General features: G+C 41.0%; 1 protein-coding gene across 8 annotated transcripts in view; it reads right to left on the reverse strand.

Moving 5' to 3' along the window:
- Positions 1 to 15,812, reverse strand: part of PTPRA (protein tyrosine phosphatase, receptor type A) — a 166,195-nt gene that overhangs the window by 118,217 nt on the left and 32,166 nt on the right. For 4 of the 8 annotated variants that reach the window (XM_018057432.1, XM_018057429.1, XM_018057431.1 and 1 more), the window contains exon 2: positions 1,832 to 1,913. The exons of 3 other annotated variants lie outside the window; for them this stretch is intronic. In XM_018057432.1, the coding sequence (XP_017912921.1) occupies positions 1,832 to 1,861 (30 nt within the window). In that variant the 5' untranslated portion in view covers positions 1,862 to 1,913. The remainder of the gene's footprint in view (positions 1 to 1,831; positions 1,914 to 15,812) is intronic. One more of the 8 variants, XM_018057428.1, reaches the window with a different exon arrangement.

Genomic DNA, 15,812 nt, shown 5'->3' on the forward strand with positions numbered 1-15,812 from the left:
TGTGGCTGCCAGGAATTCAGGAAAAGGGGAAATGAGGAGTTAGCTATAAAAGGTACAGGATTTCAGTTGAGGAAAATGAAGTTCTAGAGACTGCTGGTGGTGATGATGGTTGCACAACAATATAAATATACTTAATGTCAATGATTTGTACACGTAAGATTGATTTAAATGGTTAATTTTTATGTTACATATTTTTGTACAACAAAGAAAAAAATATGTATACGAATACTTTAACATGTAACACCTTTTCAGTGCTGCTCTCTCATACCTTTTCCTTCTCCAAACTCCTGCCAGAAGAACCACTAGTCTGATTTCTATCATCGTATCTCCTGGCAACCGAACTGTATCTACTTTTTTTTGTGTCTGGCTTCTTATATGTATCTGTGAGATTCATCCATATTGTTGTGCAGAGGTTCATTCCTCGCTATTGCTGAGTACAATTCCACTGTATGAATGTATCACAATTTATTCATCTTTTCACCTATTTTTAGACATTTAATTATTTCCTTTTTTGCTATTATAAATAAAGCTACAGTGAATATTTACATGCAAGTCTTTATGAAGACATATATTTTCATTTCTCAAGGGTAAATACCTAGGGGTAGAATTTCTGGATTATTGGATACATGTATATTTAGCTTGTAGAAAATACTCAACGATTTTCCAAAACTGTAGTGCTGGTTTACACTGCTGTTTAAAACTTGGAATGATGGGTAAGTTGATAATGAAAATCTGCTTTGCCTTTTTAATACAAGTTGTTGTTTAAATCTATACAGACTGAGTACTGAATTCTTTGAAACTCTCAATGCATCAGCTCTTCAACAAGGATCCATATCAATGTCAACTAAAAAAAATGCACAATGTGAGTTGTGAGTTAAGTTTTATTTGGAGCAAAATGCCAACTATAACCTAGGAGGCAGCAATTCAGGAGCTCTAAGAAACCCTTCTGAAGAGGTGGTAGGAAGGTCAGTGTATTATGTGATTTTGGTGAGGGCAGAATACATGCAATCAGGCACACATTTCTGCAGAACGTTGCTGCCAGTCTCGTAAAGGTGACTGCTAGCCACGAGCACATGTCACCATGAATGATTTTAGTGCTTTTCTAGATATGAGGAGATGCAAGAAGTGGGCTCATAAAATCTTTTCCTGAAAATACCTATCTGAAGGCGTGTTCTGCCAGTTTTTCCCAGAGCACAGAGTGCCTCATTCCTTATCTCCACCCTGAAAGGATTCAGGGTGGGGTTGAAGGTCAGCGGTTGCAACTTGTAATTTGATCCTTGCAGAGGCAAATGGCAAGTGCCAATTTGTAGTTGACATCAGGATCATCTCGGCTCTACCCAGAGAAACTTTGATTCAACAAGGGCAGGACAGCAGGGTACAGATATTTTGGTCTTTTATTTCTGAAAGCTCTTTAAGTGATCCTGATTCATGACCAGGTTGAGAACCAGTGTCTTAAAATGATGAAAATTATAACACTTTTAAGCATTAAAAAAAAAAAACAACACCCTACTCTTGGGACTTCCCCAGTGACCCAGTGGCTAAGACTCTGTGTTTCCAATGCAGGGGGCCTGGGTTTGATCCCTAGTGGAGAAGCTAGATCCCACAGGCCACAACTAGGAGTTCTCATGCTGCAACTCAAGATTGCATACCGCAACAAAGACTTGACACAGCCAAATAAATAAATAAAAATACTCTTAAAAAAAAAAAAAAAAAGAAAACCTACTCTTATAGCCTGGAAATTAAATGGGAATGGGAGAAAATATGATTTTAGCTATATTTTGCGAAGACAATAATTTGGGTGACAAATGTTTCCTTGTACTTCAGGTTTTACCTCTTTAGCTACTTGAACTGCATCATCCATCAACACTCATTGGAATTCCATTAAAAACCTTTCTCAGTTGTGCCACCTGCAACTAAAGAAAAAAAACCTTTAGAAAGATGAAACAGCCCTATTTAAAGAGCACTGGTTGTTCTGGGGGAGAGGGGTACACTCTACCAAGATATCTCACAGAGTTGTACTGAACATTCCAGGAGTCACAGCACAAAACTTCATCTTAAATAGTTAATTCAGATCACTGACGAGCTCATGAGAACGGAATTCAACAATATATTAGGTCCTTATTGTAGGAGATAGGATGGAACACTCCTCCCTTGTCCAAAAACCTGGACTATTCCACGGTAGGGGTATTTATGTACCATAACATTCCCATAGGGGACATTTGACAATGGCTGAAGACAGTTTTGATGAACAAATCATAGGATGGCCCTTCCAAAACAAAGAAGTATCCCCAAAGGCCAAAGCTGAAAACCCCAGCATTGGTCAAAAACACCCTCGGGTCTAACCTCTGCAACCTAAGTGTCTAGTTAAGTGTCTAAAGCCAAAACTATAAACCTCCTTAAGCCTCAGTTTTCTCCCTTGGAAAAAGACTATAGAGTCTGCATTCACTATTCTCTGCCTTTTCTAATTCCAGCTTCAACAGCTGGAAGTTCACAGTTCATGTACCATTGAAGCCTGGCTTGGAGAATTTTGAGCATTACTTTGCTAGCGTGTGAGATGAGTTCAATTGTGCAGTAGTCTGAACATTCTTTGGCATTGCCTTTCTTTGGGATAGGAATGAAAACTGACCTTTTCCTGAGGAACCAGATATCAAATTGCCAACATCTGTTGGATCATTGAAAAAGCAAAAGAGTTCCAGAAAAACATCTACTTCTGCTTTGTTGACTATGCCAAAGCCTTTGACTGTGTGGAAAATTCTTAAAGAGATGGGAATACCAGACCACCTGACCTGCCTCCTGAGAATCTGTATGCAGGTCAAGAAGCAACAGTTAGAACTGTACATGGAACTACAGACTGTTTTCAAATAGGGAAAGGAGTACATCAAGGCTGCATATTGTCACCCTGCTTATTTAACTTATATGCAGCAAATATCATGAGATGTGCCGGGCTGGATGAAGCACAAGCTGGAATCAATATCAGTTCAGCCCAGTCACTCAGGCATGTCTGACTCTAAGATTGCTGGGAGAAATATCAACAACCTCAGATACACAGATGACACCACCCTTATGGCAGAAAGTAAAGAACTTAAGAGCCTCTTGATGAAAATGAAAGAGAAGAGTGAAAAAGTTGGCTTAAAACTCAACATTCAGAAAACTAAGATCATGGCATACAGTCCCATCACTTTATGGCAAATAGATGGGGTAGCAATGGAAACAGTGAGAGACTTTATTCTGGGGGACTCCAAAATCACTGTAGATGGTTATTGCAACTGTGAAATTAAAAGACGCTTGCTCTTAGGAAGAAAAGCTATGACAAACGTAGACAACATATTAAAAAGCAGAGACATTACTTTGTCAACAAAGGTCTGTCTAGTCAAAGCTATGGTTTTTCCAGTAGTCATGTTTGATGTGAGAGTTGGACTATAAAGAAAGCTGAGCACCAAAGAATTGGTGCTTTTGAACTGTGGTGTTGGAGAAGACTTTTGAGAGTCCCTTGGACTGCAAGGAGATCCAACCAGTCCATCCTAAAGGAAATCAGTCCTGAATATTCATTGGAAGGACTGATGCTGAAGCTGAAACTCCAATACTTTGGCCACCTGATGCAAAGAACTGACTTGATGGAAAAGACCCCGATGCTGGGAAAGGCTGAAGGCAAGAGAAGGGGATGAGAGGATGAGGTGGTTGGAAGGCATCACTGACTCAATGGCCATGAGTTTGAGTAAACTCCGGGAGTTGGTGATGGGACAGGGAGGCCTGGCGTGCTTCAGTCCACGGGGTTGCAAAGAGTTGGACATGACTGAGCTGAACTGACTGAACCCATCAGAAGAATGTCCACAAGTTGATCATGCCCTCTTTAAACAATTACTATAAAACTTCTCACTATCTTCCTCAAGTTGGGACACATGGTTTTAAGGGCATTAGCCCACTATGGGCCCCTTTCCCTGGCGAAATAATAAAGCTACCCTTCACTACTTCACCCAAAATTGCAGCACCAGTGTACAGAGAAGCTGAGCTTTTGGGATCACTTTCAATTCTTTTGGGCATATACCAGAAGCAGAATTGCTGAATCATGTGGTAATTATACGTTTAATTTTAAAAAATATCTCCAAAACGTTTTCCACAGCTGCTATATACCACTTTACATCCCCACCAACAGTTTACAATGTTCTAATTTCCCCACATCCTCACCAATACTTGTTTTCTGGTTTGATAGTAGCCACCCTACTCATGTGAGCAGGACAGACACTTTATGTCCTAGCAGACACAAAGCTTTACTGCTCAGAATCCTCTTCAAAAAGGGACTTCTTATTCAGTTGTGGAGACTGGTAAGCTGACAGCTTCCTGCTGTTAATCCCTTTAGAACTCACCTTAGCTTTCAAATAGAGGGTTATCCTTTCCTCAGGACTCGTTGTCCCTAGCCAACAAGTGGACAATGCGTGGTGGTACAACGGTCTCAACTTTTCAAACCAGTCAATTTGGCCATCTGGGCTGACAGATTTTGTCAGGTGTGCACTGCAGTCTGATGGCCTTCCATGCCCAACCTAATCTGTTCTGCCACTTCACAGGCATTACTCCTCAAAAAGCCCTTTGCTTTCCTATTCCATCTCAATCTAATTCCTGGAGAACCCAACTGGCACATATATTAAGTGTACTACTTACACTGATGAAGTAACAAAAACCACTGGGGAAAAATATGCCTCCCAATTAAATAAACTAAAATGTTAAGGATGGTGAGACCTCTGCACTATTTAAGTATTCCTTATTAGTGTTAGTTGCTCAGTCATGTCCAACTCTGTGTGACCCCATGGATGGCAGCCCGCCAAGTTCCTCTGTCCATGGAATTCTCCAGACAAGAATACTGGAGTGGGTTTCTCCAGGGGATCTTCCAAACCCAGGGACTAAACTGGCTCCCCTGCACTGCAGGCAGATTCTTCACCATCTGAGCCACCAGGGAAATATTCCTTAACCACCATCTATTACTGATACATAATAATAAAACCATTAGAAGATGCTAAATTCTGCTCCTAAGGAAATATTCTAACGGTAGGATAAACTGGTATATTTTGTACACACTGTGCCCAAAAATTCACTAAGGAGTGAGTCATAAACAAATTGCTGGTGTTCTTTAAAAAAAAAAAAAAAAAAAGCATATGCCCAGGTACCAAGGAACGAAAAGATCAGGCACTGGGCTTCACAGACTTTTCATAGGGTTCCTCATTTGTTTATAAAGACTGAGACAATGAAGCCTGTTCATTCACCCTCATGTTTTCATAGATGAGATCAATGCCCCAGATAGGATGAGGGAAGAACATTTGTTGGCCTTGTTTCTCAATGCCTATGTCCAAAGAATGCTCAAACTACCGCACAATTGCACTCATCTCACATGCTAGTAAAGTAATGCTTAAAATTCTCCAAGCCGGGTTTCAGCAGTACACGAACTGTGAACTTCCTGATGTTCAAGCTGGTTTTAGAAAAGGCAGAGGAACCAGAGATCAAATTGCCAACATCCGCTGGATCATGGAAAAAGCAAGAGAGTTCCAGAAAAACATCTATCTCTGCTTTATTGACTATGCCAAAGCCATTGACTGTGTGGATCACAATAAACTGTGGAAAATTCTGAAAGAGATGCGAATACCAGACCACCTGACCTGCCTCTTGAGAAACCTATATGCAGGTCAGGAAGCAACAGTTAAAACTGTACATGGAACAAGAGACTGATTCTAAAAAGGAAAAGGAATACGTCAAGGCTGTATATTGTCACCCTGCTTATTTAACTTATAGGCAGAGTACATCATGAGAAACGCTGGGCTAGAAGAAGCACCAGCTGGAATCAAGATTGCTGGGAGAAATATCAACAACCTCAGATATGCAGATGACACCACCCTTATGGCAGAAAGTGAAGAGGAACTAAAGAGCCTCTTGATGAAAGTGAAAGAGGAGAGTGAAAAAGATGGCTTAAAGCTCAAGATTCGGAAAACGAAAATCATGGCATCCGGTCCCATCACTTCATGGGAAATAGATGGGGAAACAGTGGAAACAGTGTCAGACTTTTATTTTGGGGGGCTCCAAAATCACTGCAAATGGTGACTGCAGCCGTGAAATTAAAAGACGCTTACTCCTTGGAAGGCAAGTTTTGACCAACCTAGATAGCATATTGAAAAGCAGAGACATTACTTTGTCAACAAAGGTCCATCTAGTCAAGGCTATGGTTTTTCCATTGGTCATGTAAGGATGTGAGAGTCGGACTGTGAAGAAAGCTGAGCACCGAAGAATTGCTGCTTTTGAACTGTGGTGTTGGAGAAGACTCTTGAGAGTCCCTTGGACTGCAAGGAGATCCAACCAGTCCATCCTAAAGGAGATCAGTCCTGGGTGTTCTTTGGAAGGACTGATTTTGAAGCTGAAACTCCAATACGTTGGCCACATCATGCGAAGTGTTGACTCACTGAAAAGACTCTGATGCTGGAAGGGATTGGGGGCAAGAGGAGAAGGGGATGACAGAGGATGAGATGGCTGGATGGCATCACTGACTCGATGGATGTGAGTTTGGGTAAACTCCGGGAGTTGGTGATGGACAGGGAGACCTGGCGTGCTGCAATTCATGGGATTACAAAGGGTTGGACACGATTGAGCAACTGAACTGAACTGACTGATGTCCATTTCTCTTTCCAGCTAAAGGGATAATATGTCTAAATGTAGGAAGCACATTAAACATACAATTCCAAAAAGGGTAAAGTAAGATTACCCCAAGAACTGTTCAAAATGTGTCTCTATGAAAAACTGAATGGTGGCATCCAATAGCACCATTCCAGGCAGTTAGCAAGTGCTGACTCCCTCAGTGCATGAACAGACACAAGCCTTTACCATTTTAAAGAAACTTTCAAACGAAATCTCTAATGCCTTCCATTCCCAGCTATCACTTTCTCCCCTTTCCTTCCCTGCCAATCTTCTCAGCAGTACATTTAGTGTCCTGCCAGGGGCCAGCGTGAGGAATTCCACCCATGGCAAAGGTCATGAGGAAGGAGGCTTGGCATATGCAAAGGCGTAATCAAACCTCAGGAAACCCCCTGTTCCCGAGCATCTACCCCAAAACCAGAGTCTGTTTTATGCTCTCCCCCATAACCGTTTTTCTCAGAGAAGGAGTAAATGTGCAGCTCCAAGGCAATAAAAATTCTTGGGCGTGACAAGAGTGTTTCAGCTTACGGACTCCTCTGAAGGTTATTTAGCCCACCTGTATAGGTTCGTCCGGCCACATGTGATTGTTTACAGCCTCCCAATCTAAGAGGCATGAGATAAGTTTTAGACTTACTAAAGGCAAATTCTTTTGGGGAGTTAGAAATTATTAGTATAGTGGGTTGGTTAGGAATTATATTGGTGAAGGGTTTTTCATTTGTTGTGCTAACAACTGTTGCTAGTCCCTGTCCTGGGTGTGACAAGGGTGTCTTAGGTCAAACCTCTCTGCTGACAGACTAGCTTCTGTGACAGGATTATCCATACTGCCACTACGCACATGACTGTTTACTACCTCTTAACCATAAACAGCACAGAGAGTTTTGGAGTATTTTGAGAGTTTTAATTAGCATAGGGCTTTTTCTTCTTGTTGAGTCAATGATTGCCGCCAGGCCTCCATATCCTTAGGCACCTGGGGATATATTAATCAACGTATTTGGAATATAGAAAAGGAAATATAGCAGTTTTTGATGTTAGCAATACTAGACTTTTTGAGTTAATGGATTTTCTCTTTTGTAATAGATCACTGTACTTTGTTACAAACCACTGTGTCCTTGCTATGTAAAAATGTAACTTTATCACTATCTTAAGACTAAATAGATCTTAAGGGGAGCATTGGTGAAAGGATTTTCATTTGTTGGGCTGATGTTTGCTGCTAAATCTCCATGTTCCCTACCCTTATAATGAATATAACTAGCATATAGGAAGAAATAAGTATTAACCTTTAAGCATATAGGAGAAATAAGTATTAACCTTTAAGATTAATCATGTTAACCTTGGGTTAAATAAATTCCTTTCTTGATTGTAACTCACTACACCCTCACCCTATAGGAGGGTAACTTTATTTGGAGGGTGGTGCCTGGTTTAAGAAAAAACACCCTTGGAAAAAATAAGTTTTTGGTTATCAGAAAGAAAGGATCGTAAAATCCCAAGACCTTTTTATGTGAAGCACCTGATTTTGATAAAGGTCAGGACTGCTGACCACCGCCTCCCCCCCCCCCATGACTCTGTATTCTTCCCTATGTGTAACAAAAGGTATATAAGCAAACCTAAAAATAAAGAAAATGGATCAGTTTCCGAAAAGACTGATTCCCCCATGTCGCTTCTTTCTTGCTCCCATTTCTGTGGCTGAATTCCTATCTGGATTCAGCCTCCTTTTCTCCACTACACTATCTCCTACTACACTATCCGTTTCTAATCTCTCTATATATCTGCAATTAAATACATATTCTTCCAAAGACGCCGACGCTGTCCCCACCTTCGAATTCCCTGGATCCACCGGGGCTGGACCCCGGCAGTGTCCCTCCGCCTCTACTTCATACCCTTTGATATACACTCTCACTTTGTCTCCATAGGAACTCCTCTTGATAAACAGTCAACAACAATCTTCAAAGATTTCATAATCCTTATTTATACCACCAAACTGTGAATCTGACCACTGCCACAAGTCCCATCATTACTCAACCAGAATCAACAAGCTGGAACCAACATTACTGGGAGAAATATCAAGCAGCTCAGATATGCAGGTGATACTACCCTAATGGCAGAAAGCAAAGAGGAACTACAGAGCCTCTTGAAGGTGAAAGAGGAGAATGAAAAGGCTGGCTTAAAATTCAACATTCAAAAAACTAAGATCATGGAGATGAATTCAACATTTAAAAAACTAAGATCATGGTGATGCTTGCTCCTTGGAAGAAAAGCTATGACAAACCCAGCCTAAGCATATTATAAAGCAGAGACATCAATTTGCCAACAAAGGTCCATATAGTTAAAGCTATGGTTTTTCTAGTAGTCATGTATGGATGTGAGAGTTGGACTATAAAGAAGGCTAAGCACTGAAAAATTCATGCTTTCAAACTGTGGTGCTGGAAAAGGAGACCAAACCAGTCAATCCTAAAGGAAATCAACCCTGAATATTCATTGGAAGGATTGATGCTGAAGCTCCAATACTTTGGCCACCTGATGTGAAAAGCCAACTCACTGGAAAAGACCCTGATGCTGAGAAAGACTAAAGGCAAGAGGAGAAGGGGGTGCCAGAGGATGAGATGGCTGGATGGCATCACAACCTCAATGGACATGAATTTGAGCAAATTCCGGGACATAGTAAAGGACAGGAAAGACTTGTGTGCTGTAGTCCATGGTGTCATAAGAGTTGCACACAACTTAGCGACTGAACAATAGTAGATAAAAATCACCATCTATCCCAGGACCTGCAAGCTTTTTCTGTGAAGAGCCACACAGTAAACATTTGGCTTTGGAGGTCATATGGCCTCTGTCACAGCTACTGAGCTCTGCTGTTGTAGCATAAAAGCTGCAACAGACAAAAGGTTAATTGTAGCTATAGTTTAATTTCATTTCAGAACACTGAAATTTGAATTTTACATAATATCCATGTCATAAAATATCATTCTTCTTTTGATTTGACTTTTTCCCAACCATTTAAGGATGTTAAAACAACTCTTAGTTTGTGGGCTGTGCAAAAACTATCAGTTTGCAAGCTCTGGTCTTCCCTTTTACCAAGGCCAGAGATTCTAGGTGTCCCAATTCCTTCTTCTCCCTTAGTCATGAGAGTCAATCATTACCTCTAGCAAAGTACTTGTCACACACTATTCTAAGTGTTTATGGCCTCCTTCAACTGACAGTAAGATTCTTGAAGCTAAGAAATATGTCTGTTCTAAGACGACAGTTTCTTTTTAGTTTGGCTCATTCTTGAACAGTAACGTTTTAAAATACATTATCTAAAGGCTCAGGCAAACGTGGAACATATTCATTAAGTACAAATAATAATGATCTTTATTCAATGCTTCAGTAACTGCTCCATTTGTTTTCTGGGTGCTTTTTGTGCTTTTCAAGGCCTTGAAATGCTGTATAGGTCTTGAAACAATGAATTTGAGATGCCAATACAGTGGCTAGTTACCACTACAGTTGGGTCTATGAGCAGCCTTTATGCCTTCTACACACCTGTCCTTTCTAAGTGGCACCTTCAACCATAATCACATCTTCAAAGTCATTCAATTAAAGAAAGAAAAACACGGCATAGTAAAAGGAAAAAAATTAATAAAAGACATAACCAGACACATCTAAAAAAACAGTAGCTCAACAGACTGTAATAATAACCATTTGTTAATGCTTAGTATGTGTTAGGCACTGTATCAAAGTATATAATGCACAGTATTTAACATATCTTCAAACAAGCACAGAAAATAGACGCTTCAATTTGCAGATGAAGAAACTGTGGCACAGAACAGTTAAATAACTTGTCCACAGTCAAACAACTAGTAGGTGACAGGACTGAGACTCAAACTGAGATATGCTGGTTTAGTCGCTAAATCATGTCTGACACTGTCACCCCATGGACTACAGTCCACCAGGCTCCTCTGCATGGAATTTTTCAGGCAGAATACTGGAGTGGGTTCCTTCTCCAACCCAGGCACACATGATTCCAAAATCTATGCTCTCACCACTGGCAGAATAGGGCCTATAACAAAGGTACATCAATATCCACTAGAGGAAAAGCTTCCTTCAGAAGTAAAGTTTCAAAGCTCTACTTAAAATGTATCATACTTGTCATATAATTACAAAACTCCTAAGTATGGTGCAATGTACACAGACAGTGAGGCTTTCTAATCACTGTCTGACTAAATAAACTGGAAGAGTCAATTCCTTGGTATAGCAGAACCTCTTACTCTAAAGATGGGAAACAAAATCTTATGGCAAATTAGAACACTCCCATGGTTCCATTTCCTACGGTTAATAGAGCCATTGTCAGGAAGTCCCATGCTTACTATAGCAACCACTGGTCTTGCTATTCACCAAGTTTCTGCCTTTTTGCTTCCTCAGGAAACAGACAAGAAAACCAGGCTCCTGATGTTTTTTAAAAGAGGAAGCTGCCATTTAAAACTTAAAATTAATATAAGAATATGTAAAAGTAATTTTATATTTTGGATGACACCCAATATTTCCGTATATTAAACTCAATCTTTAAAGCACACAATCTTATCTTTTTTTTTCAAATAAACCTCTTTCAAGTGCACATAATTGTGGTAGAATTCAGTTCCTTACAGCTGTAGGACAATGGGCCCTATTTCTTTGTTACTTCTTATTCAACTGTGGCAGAAGAGGGCATGAGAAAATGGTCACATCCTAGGTCTTAGGGGAGAGTCACTGGGATAGGCCACTAAGTGAGAGTCCTTGACTTTGTACAGGGAAGAATTTAACAGTAAGTCGGAAGCAGAGTGAAAACAGATTTATTCAGGGAGAATCACACCCCGCAGATAGAATATGGGCTTGTATCAGAAGGCTACAGGGTCCTAGGAGATACACATTCCATAGACAGAAAGTGGCCCATCTCAGAAGGTGAGATAAGAGTGGTTAGTTTTTATGGGCTATGTAACTCCAAATATTGGGGGGAAGCAGTAGGGATTTCCAGGAATTGGGCAACTGCCCACTTTTTGGCCTTTTATGGCCAGCCTTCGAACTGTCCTGGTACTGGTTGGGTGTGTTATTTAGCATAATACATTATAATGAGCATATAATGAGGTTAAAGGTCTACTGTAAGTCATCTTACACCATCTTGGGCTTAGTTGGTTCTAACTAGTTTTTGTCATATCCTCAATGGCTATGTCATTCTTTGACAGTTGGGCCCTGCCCGCTTCCCTCCTATCTCACAAGGGCCATTCTCAGCTGCTAGAGGGCATCTGCAATTCTTGTCATACGGACTCTTTCATCTGCAAAGTCAGCAATGGAAAAATCTCCCTCTAATTCAATTCTTCTCATGTTTTAACTTACCCGACTCTTTCTTGCTCTGACTCTGGACCCAAATTTTAAGTTAGGCCTTTCTGCATAATCTCCTTTTATTGACTCAAAGTCACTTTTATTAGTAACTTGATCATATCTTTAATATCTCTTTTGTAATGTAACATTAAGCACCGAAATAAAATTTCAGCAAATTCACAGGTCCAGTACACATTCAAGAGAAGGAAATTCTACACAAGTGTGGGTCATCAGGGGTCATTTTAGAGTTCTGTCAACCAAAGATAGACGAAGACTTCTTAGATTGGATAGAAGAAGCATGAATCATTTAAAAAAAAGTAATTAATCTGTGGCTTCCCTGGTGGTTCAGTGGTTAAGAATTCACCTTGCAATACAAGAACACTGGTTCGGTCCCCGGTCTGGGAAGATCCTACATGCTTCGGGGCAACTGAGCCCATGTGCCACAACTAATGAGCATGCACTCTGGAGTCCACAAGCGCCAACTACTGAAGCCATGCACCACAGCCACTGAAGCCCGCATGCCTAGAGCCTAAGCCCTGCAACAACAGAAGCCATCACAATGAGAATCCCTTGCATGGCAACCAGAGTAGCCCCAGCTCGCAGTGAGAGAAAGCCCACGTGTAGCAACGGAGCCCAGCACAGCCAGGATAAGTAAATAGATATCTTTTCAAGTGATAATTTGAACTTCATCAAAATTACAACTTTCTGCTCTTTCAGAAACACCACTCAGTTCAGCTGCTCAGTCGTATCCACATCTTTTTGATCCCATGAACTACAGCACGCCAGCCCTCCCTGTCCAAGACCAACTCCCGGAGTCCACCCAAACCCACGTCCATTGAGTCAGTGATGCCACCCAACCATCTCATCCTCTGTCATCCCCGTTTCCTCCTGCCCTCAATCTTTCCCAGTATTAGGATTTTTCAAATGAGTCAGCTCTTCGCATCAGGTGGCCAAGGTATTGGAGTTTCAGCTTCAACATCAGTCCTTTCAATAAACACCCAGGACTGATCTCCTTTAGGATGGACTGGTTGGATCTCCTTGCAGTCCAAGGGACTCTCAAGAGTCTTCTCCAACACCACAGTTCAAAAGCATCAATTCTTCGGAGCTCACCTTTCTTTATAGTCCAATTCTCACATCCATACATGACCACTGGAAAAACCATAGCCTTGACTAGACGGACCTTTGTTGGCCAAGTAATGTCTCTGTTTTTTAATATGCTGTCTAGGATGGTCATAACTTTCCTTCCAAGGAGTAAGCGGCTTTTAATTTCATGGCTGCAATCACCATCTGCAATGATTTTGGAGCACAGAAAAATAAAGTCAGCTACTGTTTCCCCATCTGTTTCCCATGAAGTCATGGGACCGGATGCCATGATCTTAGTTTTCTGAATGTTGAGCTTTAAGCCAACTTTTTCACTCTCCACTGTCACTTTCGTCAAGAGGCCCTTTAGCTCTTCTTTACTTTCTGCCATAAGCGTGGTGTCATCTGCATATCTGAGGTTATTGATATTTCTCCTGGCAATCTTGATTCCAGCTTGTGTTTCATCTAGCCCAGCATTTCTCATGATGTACTCTGCATATAAGTTAAATAAGCAGGGTGACAATATACAGCCTTGATGTACTCCTTTCCCTATTTGGAACCAGTCTGTTGTTCCATGTCCAGTTCTAACTGTTGCTTCCTGACCTGCATACAGATTTCTCAGGAGGCAGGTCAGGTGGTCTGGGATTCCCATCTCTGTCAGAATTTTCCAGTTTACTGTGATCCACACTGTCAAAGGCTTTGGCATAGTCAATAAAGCAGAAATAGATGTTTTTCTGGAACTCTCTTGCTTTTTCCATGATCCAGCGGATGTTGGCAATTTGATCTCTGGTTCCTCTGCCTTTTCTAAAACCAGCTTGAACATCAGGGAGTTCACAGTTCGTGCACTGCTGAAACCCGGCTTGGAGAATTTTGAGCATTACTTTACTAGCGTGTGAGATGAATGCAATTGTGTAAGTAGTTTGAACATTCTTTGGCATTGCCTTTCTTTGGGACTGGAATGAAAACTGACCTTTTCCAGTCCTGTGGCCACTGCTGAGTTTTCCAAATTTGCTGGCATATTGAGTGCAGCACTTTCACAGCATCATCTTTCAGGATTTGAAAGAGCTCAATTGGAATTCCATCACCTCCACTAGCTTTGTTTGCAGTGATGCTTTCTAAGGCCCACTTGACTTTATATTCCAGGATGTCAGGCTCTAGGTGAGTGATCACACCACCATGATTATCTGGGTCGTGAAGGTCTTTTTTGTACAGTTCTTCTGTGTATTCTTGCCACTTCTTCTTAATATCTTCTGCTTCTGTTTGGTCTCTACTATTTCTGTCCTTTATTGAGTCTATATGTGCAATTAATGTTCCCTTGGTATCACCAATTTTCTTGAAGACATCTCTAGTCTTTCCCATTCTGTTGTTTTCCCCTATTTCTTTGCAGTGGTCACTGAGGAAGGCTTTCTTATCTCTTCTTGCTATTCTTTGGAACTCTGCATTCAAGTGGGTATATCTTTCCTTTTCTCCTTTGCTTTTTGCTTCTCTTTTCACAGGTATTTGTAAGGCCTCCTCAGACAGCCATTTTGCCTTTTTGCATTTTTTTTCCTTGGAGATGGTCACACTCCCTGTCTCCTGTACAATGTCACAAACATCCATCTATAGTTCAACAGGCACTCTATCAGATCTAGTCCCTTAAATCTATTTCTCACTTCCACTGTATAATCGTTAGGGATTTGATTTAGGTCATACCTGAATGGTCTAGTGGTTTTCCCTACTTTCTTCAATTTAAGTCTGAATTTGGCAATAAGGAGCTCATGATCTGAGCCACAGTCAGCTCCTGGTCTTGTTTTTGGTGACTATACAGAGTTTCTCCATCTTTGGTTGCAAAGAATATAATCAATTTCATTTTGGTGTTGACCATCTGGTGATGTCTGTGTATAGAGTCTTCTCTTGTGTTATCGGAAGAGGGTGTTTGCTATGACCAGTGCATTCTCTTGGCAAAACTCTATTAGCCTTTGCCCTTTACTTCAAGGCCAAATTTGCCTGTTACTCCAGGTGTTTCTTGACTTCCTACTTTTGCATTCCAGTCCCCTATAATGAAAAGGACATCTTTTTTGGTGTTAATTCTACAAGGTCTTGTAGGTCTTCAGAGAACCGTTCAACTTCAGCTTCTTCAGCATTAATGGTCGGGGCATAGACTTGGATTACCGCGATAGTGAATGGTTTTCCTTGGAAACGAACAGAGATCATTCTGTTGTTTTTTAGACTGCATCCAAGTACTGCATTTCGGACTCTTCTGTTGACTATGATGGCTATTCAATTTCTTCTAAGGGATTCTTGCCCACAGTAGTAGATATAATGGTTATCTGGGTTAAATTCACCCATTCCAGTTCATTTTAGTTTGCTGATTCTTAAAATGTTGACATTCACTCTTGCCATCTCCTGTTTGATCAAATCCAATTAGCCTTGATTCATGGACCTAACATTCCAGGTTCCTATGCAGTATTACTCTTTACAGCATCAGATCTTGCTTCCATCACCAGTCATATCCACAACTTGGTGTTGTTTTTGCTATGGCTGTCTCTTCATTCTTTCTGGAGTTATTTCTCCACTGATCTCCAGTAGCACCTACTGACCCGGGGAGTTCATCTTTCAGTGTCCTATCTTTTTGCCTTTTCATACTGTTCATAGGGTTCTCAAGGCAGGAATACTGAAGTGGTTTGCCATTCCTTTCTCCAGTGGACCACATTTTGTGAGAACATTCCACCATGACCTGTCCGTCTTGGGTGGCC

The sequence above is a fragment of the Capra hircus genome, chromosome 13 (assembly GCF_001704415.2).
Source record: "Capra hircus breed San Clemente chromosome 13, ASM170441v1, whole genome shotgun sequence".
Classification (NCBI taxonomy): Eukaryota; Metazoa; Chordata; class Mammalia; order Artiodactyla; family Bovidae; genus Capra; species Capra hircus.